Source organism: Pongo abelii, chromosome 12, assembly GCF_028885655.2.
Source record: "Pongo abelii isolate AG06213 chromosome 12, NHGRI_mPonAbe1-v2.0_pri, whole genome shotgun sequence".
In the NCBI taxonomy this organism is placed as follows: Eukaryota; Metazoa; Chordata; class Mammalia; order Primates; family Hominidae; genus Pongo; species Pongo abelii.
This window is the reverse complement of record NC_071997.2, coordinates 30,581,110-30,599,997: the sequence shown is the minus strand read 5'-3', so window position 1 is coordinate 30,599,997 and position 18,888 is coordinate 30,581,110. Positions and strand designations below refer to the sequence as shown.

Genomic DNA, 18,888 nt, shown 5'->3' with positions numbered 1-18,888 from the left:
TTGAAATAGCTGCTTTCTACCCTAAGATATTACTTATTGCTGTCTTCTTTTTAACAGGTGATTTGAAGATATTAAAGCTAGAAATTGGAACTAGAAAATCAAAAGAATTCAAGGCATCTTAACGTGACAGTTGAACTCATTTGATTATACTTTAAAAAGTTTATTGCAGTTATTGACTCTCAATTTTTTTTTTTTTTTTTTGAGTGCAGTGGTGCCATTGTTGCTCACTGCAGCCTCAGTCTTCCAGGCTCAAGAAATCCTCCCACCTCAGCTTCCAGAGTAGCTGGGACTACAGGTGCATGCCACACCCTGATAATTTTTTTTTCCCAATATAAACGAGGTCTTGCTGTGTCCTCCAGTCTGCTCTTGAACTCAAGTGATCCTCCCACCTTGGCCACCCAAAGTGCTGGGATTGATTACAGGCGTGAGCCACCAAACCCAGCCACCAATTTTACTTTAGGTAAACTTTCATTTGCAAGCTTTTGTTGGTGTTGCAAGTGTAAATCTCTGTTTTATAAAATATTCTATAAATATAACCACTATTCCTTGTAAGCTATTTAAAATAAATTTTAAAGTCTTTCAAGTAAACACCAATATTGTGATTTTGATCCTCATTTACGAAGTCCCTATTTGAGAACCTGTCTACTAAAATGTATTTGTAACCCCAAAATCATCACGTGCGGTCATTTTCAGACATGCACAGAGCAGTGAATGAGCCAAGCTGCCTGACCCACACGTTCCTGACGGAGGCTGAAGGACGGGATGCCCTGCCTTGTTTCCTCTCCTACTACAAGCAAGTGTCCTTTCATAGTCTCTTCAGTACCCTGTTCTTTGCATTTCTGCACTTTCTGTTGGCAATTTCACTATTTAAAATGGCCCTCAGGTGTGGCAAAATATTGCCTACTGCTCTAAGGGCAAGGCTGTGATGTGCCTCATGGCCTGTTAGATCAGCTTCACTCAGGCATGAGTGATGGTGTTGGCTGTGAGTTCAATATTTTATTATGCCAGAGAATCAATCAGTAGGTCCTGTAGGTCCTGGAACCTAAAGCTAGGTTGTTGAAACTGCCATTCCTAAAGTACTTCAGTAATAAGCTGTTCTTTTCCCAATGCTAACGTGCAAAACGGGGATGCTCGCTTTTAGGTGTAAAAAGAAATCTCTGTTGCCATCGTTTTAATTGTCTGAAGGCATTCCTCTGATAGATGGGCTTAGTTCATTATTTCCTCTAAGCAAACATTCTTAGACATTTCTTTTGTAAGAAAAACTAAGACAATTTATTATAAATCTTTAGTACTGCTCTTTCTCCAGAGTTTTGAGACTGGAACTTGTACTTATCTTAAAATCACAGGCTTGGTTTCCTTTAACTTTTTCAAGGTGTTAGTAATTCCTGTTGAACAGATTATCTCCCTGTAAATATGCTTTGAAAATACCTCAGTAAAAGGAATTTCTCATGATTTCTTAAAGTAAAAAATACATCAGATAACAGTTGATAAAAAGAACTTTAATGGAAGGCACTGTTGTCCAAAATCACATAAAGGGTAAGAGCCCACACGGTACCACCCTGCTCTCCTACTTCTCAAACCCACATCCACCACCCAGACAGGAGGGTGCAGACCCCACAGGAAATTACCTCCCAGAGCACTGACTGATATTTTTCCTTAAAACAAAAAAATGGCTGTCTCAGACTAATAACAGAACATCTTAAGAGAAAAAAAAAAAACTATACCAGCTATTACAGCCTGGTAATAGAAGCAGCTTTCTAAGAATTCCCAAGTTTATAAGAGGCCCAAGAAATGCATTTATTCTGTTGTCTATTAAGCCTCCATGACAAGGAAAAAGTTATAGGTAAATCCTTGGTTCATCAGGAGTTAAGAGCTGTGTGCCTCATGAGGAGTTAAGAGCTGTGTGTATAAGCAGGTTCAAGAACCAAACTCCTGTTTGCCTCTTGATGGTTTGGAAACATTCAGCTGCTTTCACCTCTAGGACAAATGCTTAAGAATTTACTCTCATCAACACTGGAACTTTACGAAAACAGGATTCCTGGTTCATCAGAAGCCTGTATTAATGAAAAATGCATTTTGTTCTTTAGTGCTTAAAAAAAAAAGAAACTCATCTACTTTTTTGTGGAACTTTTTTTGGGATAGCCATTCCTCCTATGGATAGTCATCAGCAAGACACCTAAAAGACATGTTTTCCCCAGTTCTTATCAAAAATTCATCTCACGGAAAAAGTCATTCAAGAAAGCAAAACTTTGCTTTAAGTAGATAAAGTACTGTTTATATGCATTAGACCAAGCAATCCACTCAGGGTTTTAACGGTGTAAAAACTAAATCACAGTACAGCTGAACAGTGAATGGATGGGATGGTTCTGATGAGGTATTATTTTGACATTTTGGTCTCAGAAGGTGTTTCCCCAGTATCCAATGTCTTCAACAACCGGAAAAGACCAGCAGCTTCTCGTATCCTACTGAATTCAATACAGAATGCCTGCACTTCTATAAACAAATCCTGTACATTAATAATTTTGTTACGGATCAAGGATTGGAGAAACACACACACAAGACGCACCAACCGATTCTGAAAAAGGAAAAAAAAAAACAAATGTTAGTGTGCTCATTTTACCGGCAGGCATTTATAAAATTTACAAAAATTTATATTACCTGCATATATTTATCCTTAATCTGTTCACAAGTAGAGATGCAATTTGATATATAAAGGTGAATAAATTCAGGAGGTAGATCAACAGCTGTAGTTAGTCTGTTCCATAAAAGAAAATTTAGGCCATTAATTTCATTTGCTAACATTGAAAAACACTGTTAACCATAAAATACAAAATTTGCTTTGGTCATCTGGTGGAATTTCCTGACATACCTAATTCCCTAGTTTTAAATATACTTGGGCAAGTTAACCTAAGAGCCATACCTACTTACTCATAAATAACACTTTTTAAAATGTCTCTACTTACCATTTACATATCGCAATTATTTTTTTGAGCCCTGTCCCTGAGTATTCTTGGTTAAATCATAAGTCATGGTCTGTTATTGGAATTTAGAGTCATAATAAAGGCCAAAGCCGGTATTTTCCAAAGGATTACATGGAATGTTTTAAGGAGAAAAACGAGTGGGGTGGGAACAGGAATTCCGTGCTCAAAGTATGAATTTCCAAAAGAAGATTAATATATGCTGCCTTTTCTAAACTTACCAGACCTCAAAACTTTTTTCAGTAAGGCATGAGGAGGTAGTGCTCCAAGGACACTGTCATGAGCTGCTGCAGTCTCTTGAGATTTGTGTGTCGCCAAAAAACGTGTTTCACGCTTAAGGATGATGCACTATGATAGGTATCAGGGGAAAACAAACAGGACCTTGTCCTTGAATTCCAAGAGACTGAGCAGATAGAATCACATTGATAAAAAGATGTGATTGTGCATCTTGGACTCAGGGCCAAATGTCTGGTAGGGACAAGAACTGCTATAAGAATATGGTGAAAGGGTAGTGAACACTCAGCGTGGTCAATCCGGATGACCTGCACAGAACTGGGCCACTGAAAAGAGTGAGTCTTCACTCAGTAGGGGAAACACTGGAACAAGGAGGGGGAGATGTGCAGCAGCACGTTTTCAACAAGCAGCTAGCCAGTTTTGCCGGTGACCAAGGTTAAAGTGAAAACTTAATTTGGAACCCTCACACTTCCTCCCTCTCCTGCCGCTGAAAGAGCGCACTCTCCTCCTATGCACATACTTCCACTCCCTCGGCTTCCAGCTGGGCTTTCTCCCCCAGTAGCTGATGAAAAAGGACACATTCTGTAGTTTAATTTCACACAGATTTTTCAAAAATCCCAACTTACAAACAGGTGGTCAAAAACTATGCTCTCACTGAAGTGTAGTTGCTTGGCACTCAGAATGGATTTCCCCATATAGGAGGACCATGTAATTTATCATCCAAAACAGGATACACGGAAAGGGAGCTCAGGATGCAAAGCCTCCACCAGGACTCTCAGGCACACCTGAACCTCTGGCCACCCTGCACATAAACAACTTAAGCCCTCCAGCCCATCTAATTCACAATTTACCTAAAAGATATTTGTAAGGAAAATACTATAAAATGCAAACACTGTACAGCACACATCAAGAAGGGAAGACGTTCTGTTTTCCTGACAGTCAAGGATGGCAGGGTCAGGAGAACTGGGGGTCAGAAAGGCTGGGAGAAAAGCAGGAGGAAGCTAGGACGGCATTCCTAGGATTCTCAGCTCTTAAGGTCCATATTTTTCCTCACTTACAGCTGTTAGTCACTAAGAAAAAATAGTATCTATATTTGTATAGGGATAAAGAAGATAGGACTATGTATAGGGAAATAAATTTCAGCAATTGGCTGGCACAGTGGCTCACGGCTGTAATCCTTGCACTTTGGGAGGCTGAGGTGGGCAGATCACTTGAGGTCAGAAGTTCGAGACCCTCCTGACCAACGTGGCGAAACCCTGTCTCTACTAAAAATACAAAAATTAGTCGGGTGTGGTAGCACACACCTGTAATCCCCGCTACTAGGGAGGCTAAGGCAGGAGAATTGCTTGAACCCAGGGGGTAGAGGTTGCAGTGAGCTGAGATCGCGCCACTGCACTCTAGCCTGGGCAACAGAGTGAGACTCCCTCTCAAAAAAATAAATAAATAAAATAAAATAAATTTCAACAATTAAGTTTCATTTATGCTTCTACTAACACTAAATATGTTTGAAATCCTACCCTCAGTTCTTATGAACACATGCTAAATTTACATGTAGTGAATGCTAAGGCTTAGATTATTTCTTTAATAGTCAATCTTACGCCAATAATATCAAGACAAAAATCTGTTACAATTTTTCTTTCCTGGCCATCTAATCTGTATCTATCCCCACACATTTGATCAAATCTAGAAACTTACCGATTTACAACTTCCATTGAATGTAAAGACATGTCCATATTGACCAGGACAGAGAAATACTCAGTGATCTGGCTTGACTGCATTAATTTCAGCAACATTTCTATAGCGACTAAAGGGTTGTTTTCCACAAGGTCAGGAAGTTTGGCTGGGGTGAGGCCAATATGGTAGACAAGTTTGGGGTCTTTTTCCAACTCACCAAGGAGCTAAATACACCAGATTTTTAAAGAGAGAGGGAGAGAGAAAGAGGGTCTTGAGTCAATTTTTTTTCCACATGTATATGAAATAAGCATTTTATACAAAAAGCTACAAAACTATCTGCATTGAACCAACTTCATAAATTTCTTCCTTCAAACCCATGATGTCTTGACATTTCTAAATTTACATTTTAATTTTGAACAAACTAAAATGCAAACACATCTAAGACAGTTTATAAATATGCTAGTGATTCCTATTCCTGGACATCAAACCAGACTCCATACTGTCTGGTCAGATAAAATACTGTCTGGTTGTAACAATGTCAAGTCCTTTGCAGGTTTTTTTTCTGTCATCTGTTGTAACTAAAAATAATCTTAATGACCAACTAGTTCTCCCAAGAAACAGTCCTGCCCCACCCCACCCAGGTGGAGACCAGAAATACCAGAGAAGGGGGCGGAGTGGGGAGCAGGACAGCTGACCTGCTGCGAGTCATCAGTTTGCAGAACTTTACATTCAAGTCAAACCCACACTTTGTAATTCAAACAGGTATCCTCAAAAGACTTTTTCTACCAAATAAGCACTTCCTCTTTAAATGTCCTATGCTTTTTTTTTTCCCCCTGTCTACTTATATGTTCCACAGTGGACTGTGTTTTCAGGATGGTCTTGCGAGCAAAGCGAACTACAAACATTGCTATTATTTCATTTTGAAAATGATATTTTTGGTGGCAAACTTGATAGGAGAGGTCAACTCCTAAAAAGTTCTAACTCAAAAGTGTGCAAACTGGATAAAATTCACCAACCAGTAGAAGAGTGGCCTTGCCTTTCCTGAGGAGAGTCATCCAGTCTCGCACTCGGGCAGTGGGGGCTACTTTAATCTCAAATCCACCACGATCCAGCTGTGTGATGGGGGCGGGTTCCCCTTCCCAGCCTTGTTTTCCTCCCTACAGCCTGTCAGTAACTCCACTTTCCACCAGAAGCGTTACCGTCAGCTCAAACGTAACCATTGTGTAAAGTGTCCCACTGTACACAGCAGTGACACCCCCACTACCCCACCTCTCCCAGGGACAAACTGATCACAAAGAAAAGTTAGAACATTTTTGCCATCAGACTTCTTGCCCCACCACAGCAAAATTACCAAAGAGTAGAACAAAGCTTCAGAGACCCAAAAACCTTTGCAACTTCCTACTGCTGACTCACAGTGACAGGATTAGTTTATTGCTTACCACTTTCCAAAAAAACAAAAATAAACTCTTGTTAGATTAAAGGTAAGAAAATGCTCACAATGGCCGGGTGCAGTGGCTCACACCTGTAATCCCAGCACTTTGGGAGGCCAAAGCTGGCAGATCACTTGAAGCCAGACCAGCCTGGCCAACAATGGCAAAACCCCATCTCATAAAAATACAAAAATTAGCCGGGCATAGTGGTACATGCCTGTAGTCTCAGCTGCTGGGGGCGCTGAGGCACGAGAATCACTTGAACCCGGGAGGCAGAGGCTTCAGTGAGCCGAGATCGTGCCACTACACTCCACCCTGGGCAACCGAGTGAGACTCTGTCTCAAAAACAAATTTTTTTAATTAAAAATAAATTTTAAAAAAAGATAAGAAAATGCTTACAGTCAATACCCACCTGTGTTTGTTGGGGAGAGGATAAGGGGCTTTTGAAGGCTTTGGCCATTATTCGCTTGATCTCCACACCAGTGCTATTCTTAACACACATCGATTTATCCCACTGGATCGCGTGGTCAGGCTCCGTGGGGTTTAGCCAAGCCAGTTCATCCTCACAAATGTGGAGTGGAGGCGGTGGACGAATAAACTCTGGTCGAAAATGGCCTGTAATGAGAGCAGTGATAGTTGCTCCTATCAGGAAGCTAACACCCCTACACATCTCACACATTTCACTTAATAAAGTACGCAAAGAAATCTCTTAATAAGGATGACATGACTAAAACTCTCATACTTCAAAATCAGAAGCAGGAATGACACAGGAAGTCAGGGTTTCAGTCAGAATGCAAACAAGACAATGAAAGAACACTATATCAGCATGATGCCAGAGAACAATCTATTCACTTTGGAGAAGTGAGGAAAGCCTGGCCATGATCCGCCCATGCTGCACTTGAACATGATCACTCAACAGCAAAAGGGCACGACTCCTAAACGAGTGAAGTCTTTTGATGAAAAAATGAAATACTATGTCCTCACACATCCTATTCTTAGTTACCACTATTTGTTCAGCTGCCACTATGATTTGTACTAGTTTTATCTTTGCCTCTTATAACTGAAGTAACAAATTACATGGCGATGAAACAGCAGGAGGAAAAGTATGGTTGCCTTTTGATATTTCGAAATGAATGTGGAAACCGTCACGAATCCCTAAATTCACAAATACTATATTCATTTTCAGAAAACAATAAAAGTACAAAAGGAAAATGAAGTGGTTCAACTCAACTATTTTATAAAACAAGATTCATCCCTGAGTTACAAACCCACTGAAATAAATGCTGGCTAGGACTTCTGCTGAACCAATTTCACATCTCACATGGTTTCCACATAGGGCAGGAGTGGCTTATTCCTGTCATGGATCCTAGCCCTGCCAAATTTGAGAGTCTACTGTTGAGTTTACAGAAAATATCTATTTTTTTAGTTAAAAATCATCACTTTATCTTAAACATCTCCACTGTCTCTTCACTTACCTCACCAGGACTAGCATCTGAATCTCCCTTCAACCACTTATAAAAATAAAGTTTTTAACAATTTATGAGAAGTACTACTTATGTGATAGAGCGTTCTTGCGAGGTGGGGACACCTGGTGTTTGGCTAGACCCACTTATTATGAGTGATCTTTTCACATATCTTCCCGGTGACCTATGCAATTTAGAGTTGTGCCCGAGCAAATATTTAAAAGAAGCCATTACATGCCATGGACATTTCAGTCACACCTGTGACTAACAGAGAAACTTCAAATATTAAACCTATGTATGTCAAAGATCTACCGTAAACCAAATGGTACAAAAGTCACTGTGTGAACTTCAAACTCACGGTGATACTACACTATCATCTGGTAAACATGTTCTCATTCCAAAGCAGAAAGCTTGCCTTCATAATTCAAAGCACACAGAAGCCTATAAAATAGATGCCAGGTAGAGTGGTGCATGCCTGTAATTCCAACTACGTGGGAGTCTGAGGTAGGAGGATCCCCTGAGCCTCAAAGGATCGAGTCCAGCCTGGGCATCATAGCAAGACTCCATCTCTTAAAGAAATCCCCAAAAAATGTAGCTATGTTATTTCAAATTCTACAAGTGTTTTCTTTGAATTAAAGTAAATTAGGAGTTTATAAGAAAAACTTTAAAATGGAAAAGGAAATGACAGCAATAAGAAGATTAACTTAAGAGGTATAAAACAAAAAGATAATGAGCTGCTACAAAAAGACTCATTTCAGTAAAATCAGAATCTGTATTTTTTTTTTTCCTTTTTGAGACAGAATCTCACTCTGTCACCCAGGCTGGAGTGCAGTGGTTCGATCTTGGCTCCTGCAACTTCTGCCTCAGCAATTCTCCTGACTCAGCCTCCCAAGTAGCTGGGACTACAGGCGCATGCCACTACACTCGGCTAATTTTTGTATTTTTAGTAGAGATGGGGTTTCACCATGTTGGCCAGGCTGGTCTAGAACTCCTGACCTCAAGTGATCCACCTGCCTCGGCCTCCTAAAATGCTGGGATTGTAGGTGTGAGCCACCGCGCCCAGCCTGTATCTTTAGGTATGCATAGGATAGACATGCAACAAACAACTTGGCATGCATTTTTCTTAAAGAAGAAATTAACTGTCACTGAACATCTCTACTATGTTCTAGACACTCACTACACTACAAAGATTCACACTAAATTACAATTTAAGTCATAATAAAAATAAAATGATGTCTCAAAAACTGAAAAGTCCTAGAGGATCCTACTGACAGAATAAAACCAAGAGTATAAATTAATTTATATATACCTACTTTCAATAGGTGGCTTTGGTCCACTGACTAAAGCTTCTGTGATCTGAGAGGCAACTGAGCTGTCAAATCCAGAATTAGAAGAATCCGGGTCTGGGTCACTGAGAATACTGGGGAAGCTCGCTTTGCTTTGCGTTGGCAATTCAGATTGGCGTTCTGGAAATAGGAGACATTTTAAAATTATGGACATCATGAGGAGAGTGAAGAGACAAGCTACCAACTGAGGCATGCTATCTGTAACAGAGAAAAACAGGGCCAGATTCAGAGAGACAGAGAGAGAGAGAATGTGTGTGTGTCTGTACATACAGCAGGTCCTCACTTAACGTTGTTGAAAGGTTCTTGGAATCTGCCACTAAGTGAAATGACATATAACAAAACAATTATTTTTATCAATGTTATAATAAAACAATGTTGATGAAACAGTGTTATTCAAGGACCTGCTGTACATCACTTCACTTAAATCTGCAGTTTCCAAAAACCTGTCAGTGATGTTAAGTGAGAACTTACTGTACATATATTTTTAAATCAATGTTTTAAAGAAAGAAAGAACCCACCGGGCGTGGTGGCTCACGCCTGTAATCCCAGCACTTTGGGAGGCCGAGGCGGGGGGATCACGAGGTCAGGAGATCGAGACCATCCTGGCTAACATGGTGAAACTCTGTCTACTAAAAAAATACAAAAAATTAGCCAGGCGTGGTGGCAGGCGCCTGTAGTCCCAGCTACTCGGGAGGCTGAGGCAGGAGAATGGTGTGAACCCGGGAGGCGGAGCTTGCAGTGAGCCAAGATCGCACCACTGCACTCTAGCCTGGGCGACAGAGTGAGACTCCGTCTCAAAAAAAAAAAAAAAAAAGAAAGAACCCAACAGGAAAAAATGGACTAGTAACTTTAATAAGGATTTTATTTAAAAAGCTTGAATGGCCAAAAAAATCTGAAAAGATGTTTAATCCCATTAGGAACTAGGGAAAATCCAGTTAAAATACAAGATACTATAACATACCCACCAGATTGGCAAAAATGTATAAACTTGACATTATCAAATGCGGAAGAGGATGTAAGGTAACTTGCACGGTGCTACAAGAATGAAAAATGGCAAAGCAACTTTGGAAAATAATTTGACGTTTCCTTATAATGTTTACATGTGCATTTCTTTCCATCTAGGAGACACACTTTCACACGCGCCCCAGAATAATGTGCAAGAGTGTTCACAGCAGTATTATATCCATCAACAGACACAGAACTTGGTGCTCCACAGTGTGAAGGTACCACAGCAGCAATGAAGGGCAGCCACTGCAGTTACACGCCATCAGCATGGACTCATCTGTCAACCCCCAACAGAAGGAAGGCACAAGAGAATAAATGCAGTACGATTCCACATGTATAAAGTTCAACGGCATGCAAAGTGAAACTATAGGCAGGCACAGGAGGGAAGCAAATTGAGGATGATTATCACAAAAATCAGGTTAGTGATGAGGCAGCCACTGGGAGAAACAGGGAGCCTGTAGGCCCTGAAAATATTCTCTTTCTTAACTTGGATGGCAGGTTGCCCCAGGTTCACTTAATTATAATTCCTTTAAAAAGTGAATGCATGTTTTACTTCAGATTGTGTAATTTTAAAGACACAGGGCTAAATTCCTGATTAAAGAACTATACAAATCAATTAAAAGACCATCAACCCAATGGAAAAATGGCCAGAGACATACGAAAAGATGCCTTAGACATATAGTATCTTTTGTCATTCACTTATTAAGAGAAATGGTCACTAAAATTATCCTGTAATGCCATTTAAAAAAATCTCAGGTTGTTGAAGTACAAAAAGTTAGATAACATACTATCAACCGAAATGTGAAAAAAAAAAAAAAAAAGATAAATTGGCCAGTTGCATGGTAAACTAGTAAGTGGTAGGTGTTTGTCAGGAATAAATCATAAAGAAAAACAAAACCTCTGAAATGAAAACTCATTGTTAGGGTAAAACTTCACCCCTTGTAGTCACTTATGTTTAACTTGTCTGCTTGTTTTTTAAAGTTAAGAAAACACAAACTGCATCATCCAAAAATACACCTTTGGTCCACGGATGCCACTGTAAGACATCTGAATTTTAGGCCTCCAGAGAAGATCTGGGTGGCTAGCTCCAGAGTGGAGAGGCATGCTTGCTTTTTCTTTACACTTGTGAAGAGGAATGGATCCGGACATCTGCAATCTGGGTAGAGAACGGCAGGCGGCAAGCTTAGCCACTCGGCCAGGCTTCTCAGCCCTTACTCTAGACATGTGATCCTTGCTCCACGTGATATACTTCACAACTTTCTTACGGCTGACTCAAGGCATCCCAAGTTAAAAGGAAAGGTCAGATGTGATTCTCACTTTATTATGATTAAAAAAAAAACTATTTAAATACTATAAATAAATATTATAATAAATACTAAGCTAGAACCATCAGAATACATCACTTCTGTATCCAGTTTTCAAAGTATCTTTGGTGTTTGTCAGGAATAAATAAAAGTAATCATTTTATTTCTATTAAATTATATCTGGCACTAGTGGCTAGTACTTTTGTACTCATTAGTACAACCTTAAAAAGTCTTAAAAAGATTTCTTTTGGTTTCAGAACATAACCATTGTTACACTGTTCTTGTCTCTGCTTTTGTAACAGGGTTTCACTCTGTTGCCCAGGCTGGAGTGCAATAGTGCAATCATGGCTCGTTGCAGCCTTGACCTCCCAGGATCAAGCGATCCTCTTATGTCAGCCTCCTGGGTAGCTGGGACCACAAGTGCACACACCACCACACCCAGCTAATTTTTTTTTTTTTTTTAATTACTTTTGTAGAGACAGGGTCTCTCTATGTTGCCAAGGCTGGTTTTAAACTCCTGGGCTCAAGTGATTCTCATGCCTTGGCCTCCCAAACTGCTGGGATTACAGGTATGCGCCATTGTGCCTGGCCCCATTGTTATAATGTTAATACCCAGTAGTTCAAAGGTTCTCAATGTTCCAAAGGAAAAGCTGTTTACCGCAACATGTCACCTTATATCAGAAGCCAAATGTCACAGGTTTATGAAGTCTAAGAAGGATGGGGCATTGTCAAAATACTTCAGCTTACTTAATTACAAAGTCAAGGGTTCACAAACCCAGCTACATATTACAATTTCCCTGTTGAGTTGCTCTCAAGTGAGAAAATGAATGCTCACAGCAGGCAAGCCCAAAGTGCCTCTTCTACTCCTTCAGAAATCAGAGAGCCTCTCTCTGACCACCAGTTATCCTTCTCCTATTATTTTCTGTCAGGACACACTGTTTACTTCAAGAGCACTCATTCATTTGCTTACATGTTTAACACAGAATGTGCCAGAACAATCCTGAACGAGAACAAAGTTGAAAGTCTCATACCTCCCGATTTCAAAACTTAGTACAAAGCTACAGTAATCAAAACAGTGTGGTACTAGGAGACAGACAGACATATAGACAAATGGAATGGAATAGAAAGCCCAGAAATAAACCCTTGCATATATGGGCAAATGATTTTCAACAAGGATGCCAAGAGAACGTTGGGTTTTGGCTATTCAGCATCCCCTGAGACAGGTCTCATGATATTGTGCAGGCTGGAGTGCAGTGGTGCAATCACAGCTCACTGCAGCCTCGATCTCCCAGGCTCAAGTGATTCTCCCACTTAAGCCTCCCAAGTAGTTGAGACCACAGGCATGCACCACCACGCCCGGCTAAGTTTTTAATTATTTGTAGAGACAAAGTTTCCTTATGTTGCCCAGGCTAGTCTTGAACTCCTGCCCTCAAACGATCCTCCCACTTTGGCCTCTCCCAAAGATTACAGGCATGAGCTACTATGCCAGCCTTTCTTCAGTTTAAAGATGGATTTTTCTTTTTTTTTTTTTTTTTGAGACAGACTCTCGCCCTGTCACCCAGGCTGAAGTGCAGTTGCACAATCTCAGCTCACTGCAACCTCCGCCTCCCAGGTTCAAGTGATTCTCATGCCTCAGCCTCCCAATTACAGGTGTGAGCCACTGTGACTGGCCGGATTTTTCTATTTCTGCAAAAAACACTGTTGGAATTTTGACAGGAATTGTACCAAATCTGTTGTTTGTTTTGGGTAGTATTGACATTTTAACAAATATTAAGTCTTCCAATCAAAACTTAAAAAAAAAAAAAACCCACTAAATTTTATCCGGCTTTCTTCTAAAACAGAAAAAGCAATCAATTCAAGTGAAAACTCCAAATGAATTTACATGCTATTAGCATCCAAAAATTTAAAGAGTTCCATTGATTGATTGATTGATTGACTGATTGAGATGGAGTCTCGCTGTAGCCCAGGCTGGAGTGCAGTGGTGCGTTCTCAGCTCACTGCCACCTCCACCTCCCGGGTTCAAGCTATTCTCCTGTCTCAGCCTCCTGAGTAGCTGGGATTACAGGCGTGCTGCACCACCATGTCTGGCTAATTTTTTGTATATTTAGTAGAGACAGGGTTTCACCATGCTGGCCAGGCTAGTCTCAAACTCCTGACCTAAAATGATCTGCCCACCTCAGCCTCCCAAAGTGCTGGGATTACAGGTATGAGCCACCGTGCCCAGCCCAGACTTCCATTTAAGATCCAGTACTAAAACTACTTTTTAAAATGGATGATACTAACCTTTTAGCAGTTACAAACAACATCATTTTAATAGAGTCCTCAACAAGAGAGGCCTAATATTACCACACAGAAATGCCCAAAACACTGATTCCTCCTTACCGGCCAAGGCTAACTGAAGCCCACTAATGTCCACAGACTGGCCCATGTTTCCAACGTCCATCAGTGCAATCTGGCGAGGCGTCTTTTTGAAGAGTTCCCGTGGGGGTGCCAGCATCAGCTGGGAAAGAAAAAACTTTTCTGGTGGAGTTATAGGAGGTAAAAATCCTGCAAACAAAAATGTATAACGATTTCTCCAATGGTTACTTTTAAAAATCAACTTGAATCTGGTAAAATCAGTACTTGCTACTTGCCACTTCAAGCCACATAGTTTTAAGAACTAAATTATGTTAAGTTTCAGTCAACCAAATATATACATTTACAAACTATGTAATTAAATATGTCATTTGAAATTCTATGATCTGTGGCCCTACCAATGAAACTTGAGGTTTTTGTACCTGTTAATTGTAAGAGTTAAAGAAAGAGGAAAGAAATACAAAACGCAGCCTGGCAGTCAAAGACAGGTTTTCTTTAGTTAAAACATCGGCCAGGAGTGCTTCTCAGGTTTTAACTAAAGAAAATCTGTCTTTGACTGCCAAGCCGCGTTTTGTTTTTTTTTTTTTTGAGATGAAGTCTCACTCTTGTCTCCCAGGCTGCAGTGTGACGGCATGATCTTGGCTCACTGCAACCTCCGCCTCCCGGGTTCAAGAGATTCTCCTGCCTCAGCCTCCCAAGTAGCTGGGATTACAGGCATCTGCCACCATGCCCAGCTAATGTTGTATTTTTAGTCGAGTTGGGGTTTCACCATGTTGGCCAGGCTGGTCTTGAACTCCTGACCTCAGGTGATCCACTCGCCTCAGCCTCCCAAAGTGCTAGGATTACAGGCATGAGCCACCGTGCCCCGCCTGGTGTTTCTTTCCTCTTTAACTCTTACATGAGTAACTTTTCTTTCTTTTTTTTTTTTTGAGATGGAATCTCGCTCTGTCGCCCAGGCTGGAGTGCAGTGGTGCGATCTCGGCTCACTGCAAGCTCTGCCTCCCGGGTTCACGCCATTCTCCTGCCTCTGGCTCCCGAGTAGCTGGGACTACAGGCGCCCGCCACCACGCCCAGGTAATTTTTTGTACTTTTTAGTAGAGACAGGGTTTCACCGTGTTAGCCAGGATAGTCTCGATCTCCTGACCTGGAGATCCACCCACCTCGGCCTCCCAAAGTGCTGGGATTACAGGCGTGAGCCACCGCGCCTGGCCCAATAACTTCATTTTTTAAAGTGCCTCAATTCCTGCAAAGGCTAAAGCTTATATATGCAAGCAAAAACAGACAACACTATAGTGCTCGGAAATGCTTTTCTTTCTTCCCTTTTTCCACTGTGTAGAAGTTGAATAAATAGAAGAGCAACCAGCAGCAATCCAAATACACTACCTGATTTAACATACAATGCAGCTACAAATTCCCACGAGGCTGAATATTCCTTCCCTTTTGTCCCATGTTCAATTGTTCATGAAGCCTCATCTCTCCCACTGCAGAAATGTCACCAGGCTGCATTCCCTCAGCTGTAGTCCCCACTCCTCTCTTGCTGGGACTACTCCTGCCCCCTCTACTGACTTCCCCAGCTCCCAGTTTTGACCCCTGCTCACCCACCACCCATAGTCCACACTTCCTCTTACCATTTAGTTATATCTCTAGAGTACAAATCTGATCACATTACTTAACCTGTTTACATAGAATTAAACACAGATTTCTACACCATTACAAGACCCTTCATAATCTGGTCCCACCGCACCTTCCTAATCTCACTTCTTGACCTTCTCTCCCATCCATGTACCCTACCCGCCGGTTGCACAAAATCCCTCAACTTCTACACTTTTTTTTTTTTTTTGAGGCAGTCTCACTCTGTTGCTCAGGCTGGAGTGCAGTGGTGCGATCTCAGCTCACTACAGCCTCCGCCTCCCAGGTTCAAGCAATTCTCCTGCCTCAGACTCCTGAGTAGCTGGGATTACAGGAGTGCACCATCATGCCGGGCTAATTTTTGTATTTTTGGTAGAGATGGGGTTTCGTCATGTTGGCCAGGCTGGCTTCGAACTCCTGGCCTCAAATGATCTGCCTGCCTTGGCCTCCCAAAGTGCTGGGATTGCAGGCATGAGCTACCGCTCCCAGCCTTACACCCAGTTTTTTAATAATACCTGGCAGAGCTACTCCTGCCCTCCCACCTGCATCCCTAATCAATATCCAGCAAAAAATATCACTCCTGAGAATTTCTCCGGCTTCACAGGTGGTCGTTCCTTCCTCTGAACTACCCAGCATTACACAATCGCAGCCCTGCCTCTGTTCAGAGTCATCTGAAAAGCATTCTGAAGACATACCCACTAAATGTCTTACCCTAAACATACAATATCAGCAGCTCTGGGAGTGGAGTGTAGGCACTGATATTTTCTCTTCTATGTTATCTACACACCATCCCTACCTCCTTTAATAATGGTATAATAGTGGGTAACACTCACAGGTACTCTACCAGCTGGAATTGTTACTATTTGCGTTTTACAGGTGAGGAACCTGAGGCACATAACGGTTACATAGAATCCATCCATGGATTCCTTCTCTGGTGACTGCCATCCCACCTATGGCAAATCTGTGTGTACAATGCGGTCTATGGACTAGGTGTGGGTTTAGATTCACTGTACATGAGAATGACATTATATAAGTCGCGGTTTCTTTGCCTCACTTGTTCTTCAGAATTCGAAGGACCCTCTGATCTAAATCCCACAGTGTCCCAATCCTCTAATACAAGCACCCTAGGGTGGTGGTTGTCTGTGTGTGTATGTGTGTGTGTTTAGAAGCTGTCACCCTAACTCGCTGCAGCCTCAAACTCCTAGGCTCAAGTGATTCTCCTGCCTCAAACTCCTGAGCAGCTGGGACTACAGGTGTGAGCCACCCCATGCCCAGCAATTTTTTTATTGCTTTGTAAAGACAGGGTCTTACCATGTTGCCCAGGATGGTTTCAAACTCCTGGCCTCAAGCAATTCCCACCCCCCAACCTCCACCACTTCGGCCTCCAAAAGTGCTGGGATTATACGAGTGAGCCACCTAGCCAGGCCTAGGTGGTGAGTTTTGACCACAAACCTGTGTTACATTCACTTTCTGGGCAGTCACAAGCTTCTTAGCAGCAGGTTAAGTACCTGTACCCTAAAGGCATCTCAGGCCAATACAAAGTGTTGCCCTTCTTAGATAAGGGCACCTATCAGAAGATCCTGATGGGGTGCCCGGCAGGAACACTAACTAGAAATGCGGCCCTCCTGTACCATAAAAACAAACTCCTGGTGTTACTTCAAAATCTACTGCCTTAGCCTTGACTCACTGTATAGCAGGCCCTACCTATACTGGTTAAGGAATGTAAGATCAAGCTGTTTCCTATCTCTATGTGCTTCCTCCACTACACTGGTCCGTAAATCCTTCAGGTCCCCTTGTCACCATGGCATTTTTCTTGTTTTCTGATTGCAAGTCTTCTCCTAAAGCAAATCCACATAAAGCATCACCTGCTTGAGCTTAAAAACAAAAAAAATGCAGCCTCGCATCTAACCTACTAGTTTGATCTCACCAATGCCACACAATGGTAAATACATTTTACATAATGTATACCACGTATGCACTTTACATAATGTCCAGTAAGTCATGTGTTTCTAACCGCGAGATCATCAATTTGAGACTTTCTATCCTCTGCCCCCATCCCTAACAGGCTAAGGAAGGCGGCTGCAAAGTCTTTAATGGTGTTTCATGTGTATTTCCGCCCACCAACTTCTTCAGCTTCTTAGTACTGACTTCCACGTACTCCTTTGAGACTAAAAACCGGGGACAGATCCAGTCTTATCATTGGTTTTAACTTCACACACCACAGACGGGTTTTCGAAGAATGAACCGTATTTGAGACACTAAACATGTCAAGACCTACACTGAGCTGTATGATATGATGGGGTGTATAGAGAAATCATTTTCAGTGTCACGAACTTGCAATTAAGCTACCACCTCACCATTCTTTAGAGTTAAGGCGGGGAGGGCGTGAGGGGCGTGGGAACGCAGAGGGAGGCGGAAAAAGAGGATGATCATTTCACAGAGATAGTTAATTTCCCTTTCAGGTGAGTTCCCAGCAGCGCAGGTGGAAAGCTGCGGAATCTAACGCTATCCACACGGCACAGCTGGCTTCAGGAGGTACCTGAGAGCGGAGGGCGGTCGGGCTCCTGGCCGCCGCGGGCGGGCGGCGCGGGGTTGAGCAGGTGCGCGAAACTGGCGGCGAAGGGGTTGGCGGCCAGCGGCTCGGTGCGGTACATCTCCCAGAGCAGGTAGAGCGCCGTGAGGCGCTGCGCCGCGCTGGGCAGCAGGTCGGGCTGCTGGAGCAGCATGACGAGCACCGAGCCCAGGCGGAAGTGGTCGGCCTTGCTGAAGTAGTGGTGGAAGGCGGTGGACAGGCCCTCGAAGGTGCTGCCGCCGCCCGCCTCCTCCGATATGATGCTCAGCAGGCTCGAGAGCTCCTTCGGGGTCAAGCTCATCCTGCCTGAGGGGCCCCCCGGGCCTCCGCTCCCGGACCCGGGGCCGCTTGCTCCGCCTCTGCCGCCGCTGGAGCCCCCGAAGCCGCTCCTGGACGCCGACCCTGCCGCTTCCCGGGACCCTCTTTGCTCCGCGGCGGTGAGAAGCCGGCCAGACGCCGCGCTCGCCCCTCCGCCGGGCATCAACCTCGCTCCCCTTCCCCTCTTCCCGGCCCGAGGGGCCCTGGCGCCGGCTCGCTCCGTCCCCGCGGCCGTAAAGCGCGCTGTTACACGACAGCGTCGCAAACAAAACACGTCGGGGAAACCAGACCGCCGCGGAGAGGGACAGCGCCCAGCGAAAGCGAGGCTGATGGAGCCAAGCCAGGAAGAGGACGCGGAGACGCGGGGTAGGCGGGGCGAACTGGCAGGAAGCGGGGGTGGGGCCCGGGAAGAGAGGGGAGGGGCGGGACGAGGTCGGGCTGGCGGCGTTCAGGATTAGGTCCGCCGAGGTCCCCCGGCAGGAGAGCCCGGGGTCCGCATACGTCTGCGCAGCTGCGAGCTTAAGCCGCCCTTTGGCGGTCCCCAGGACAGTTCCTGGTGCCAGACGGTCCCAGTAAGTGC

The 18,888-nt window shown here is 43.2% G+C and overlaps 2 protein-coding genes across 4 annotated transcripts in view; one reads left to right on the top strand and one right to left on the bottom strand.

The window, feature by feature from the left end:
* The window catches only part of RNF149 (ring finger protein 149), a 37,208-nt gene extending 36,614 nt beyond the window's left edge, over positions 1-594 (top strand). For 2 of the 3 annotated variants that reach the window (XR_008522094.2, XR_010136170.1), the window contains exon 8: positions 58-594. The gene's annotated coding sequence lies outside the window, so the exon portion shown is untranslated. The remainder of the gene's footprint in view (positions 1-57) is intronic. The other variant, XR_010136169.1, reaches the window with a different exon arrangement.
* An 884-nt stretch (positions 595-1,478) lies between these two features.
* On the bottom strand, positions 1,479-18,558 carry CNOT11 (CCR4-NOT transcription complex subunit 11). Its single transcript, XM_024242245.3, has 7 exons — positions 17,958-18,558; positions 13,817-13,981; positions 9,093-9,245; positions 6,729-6,931; positions 4,908-5,110; positions 2,659-2,755; positions 1,479-2,575 (listed from the first exon to the last, which is right to left on the bottom strand). The coding sequence occupies exons 1-7, from the start codon at positions 18,469-18,471 to the stop codon at positions 2,378-2,380; spliced, it is 1,533 nt and encodes a 510-aa protein (XP_024098013.1). The 5' UTR covers positions 18,472-18,558; the 3' UTR covers positions 1,479-2,377.
* Positions 18,559-18,888: the final 330 nt, after the last annotated feature.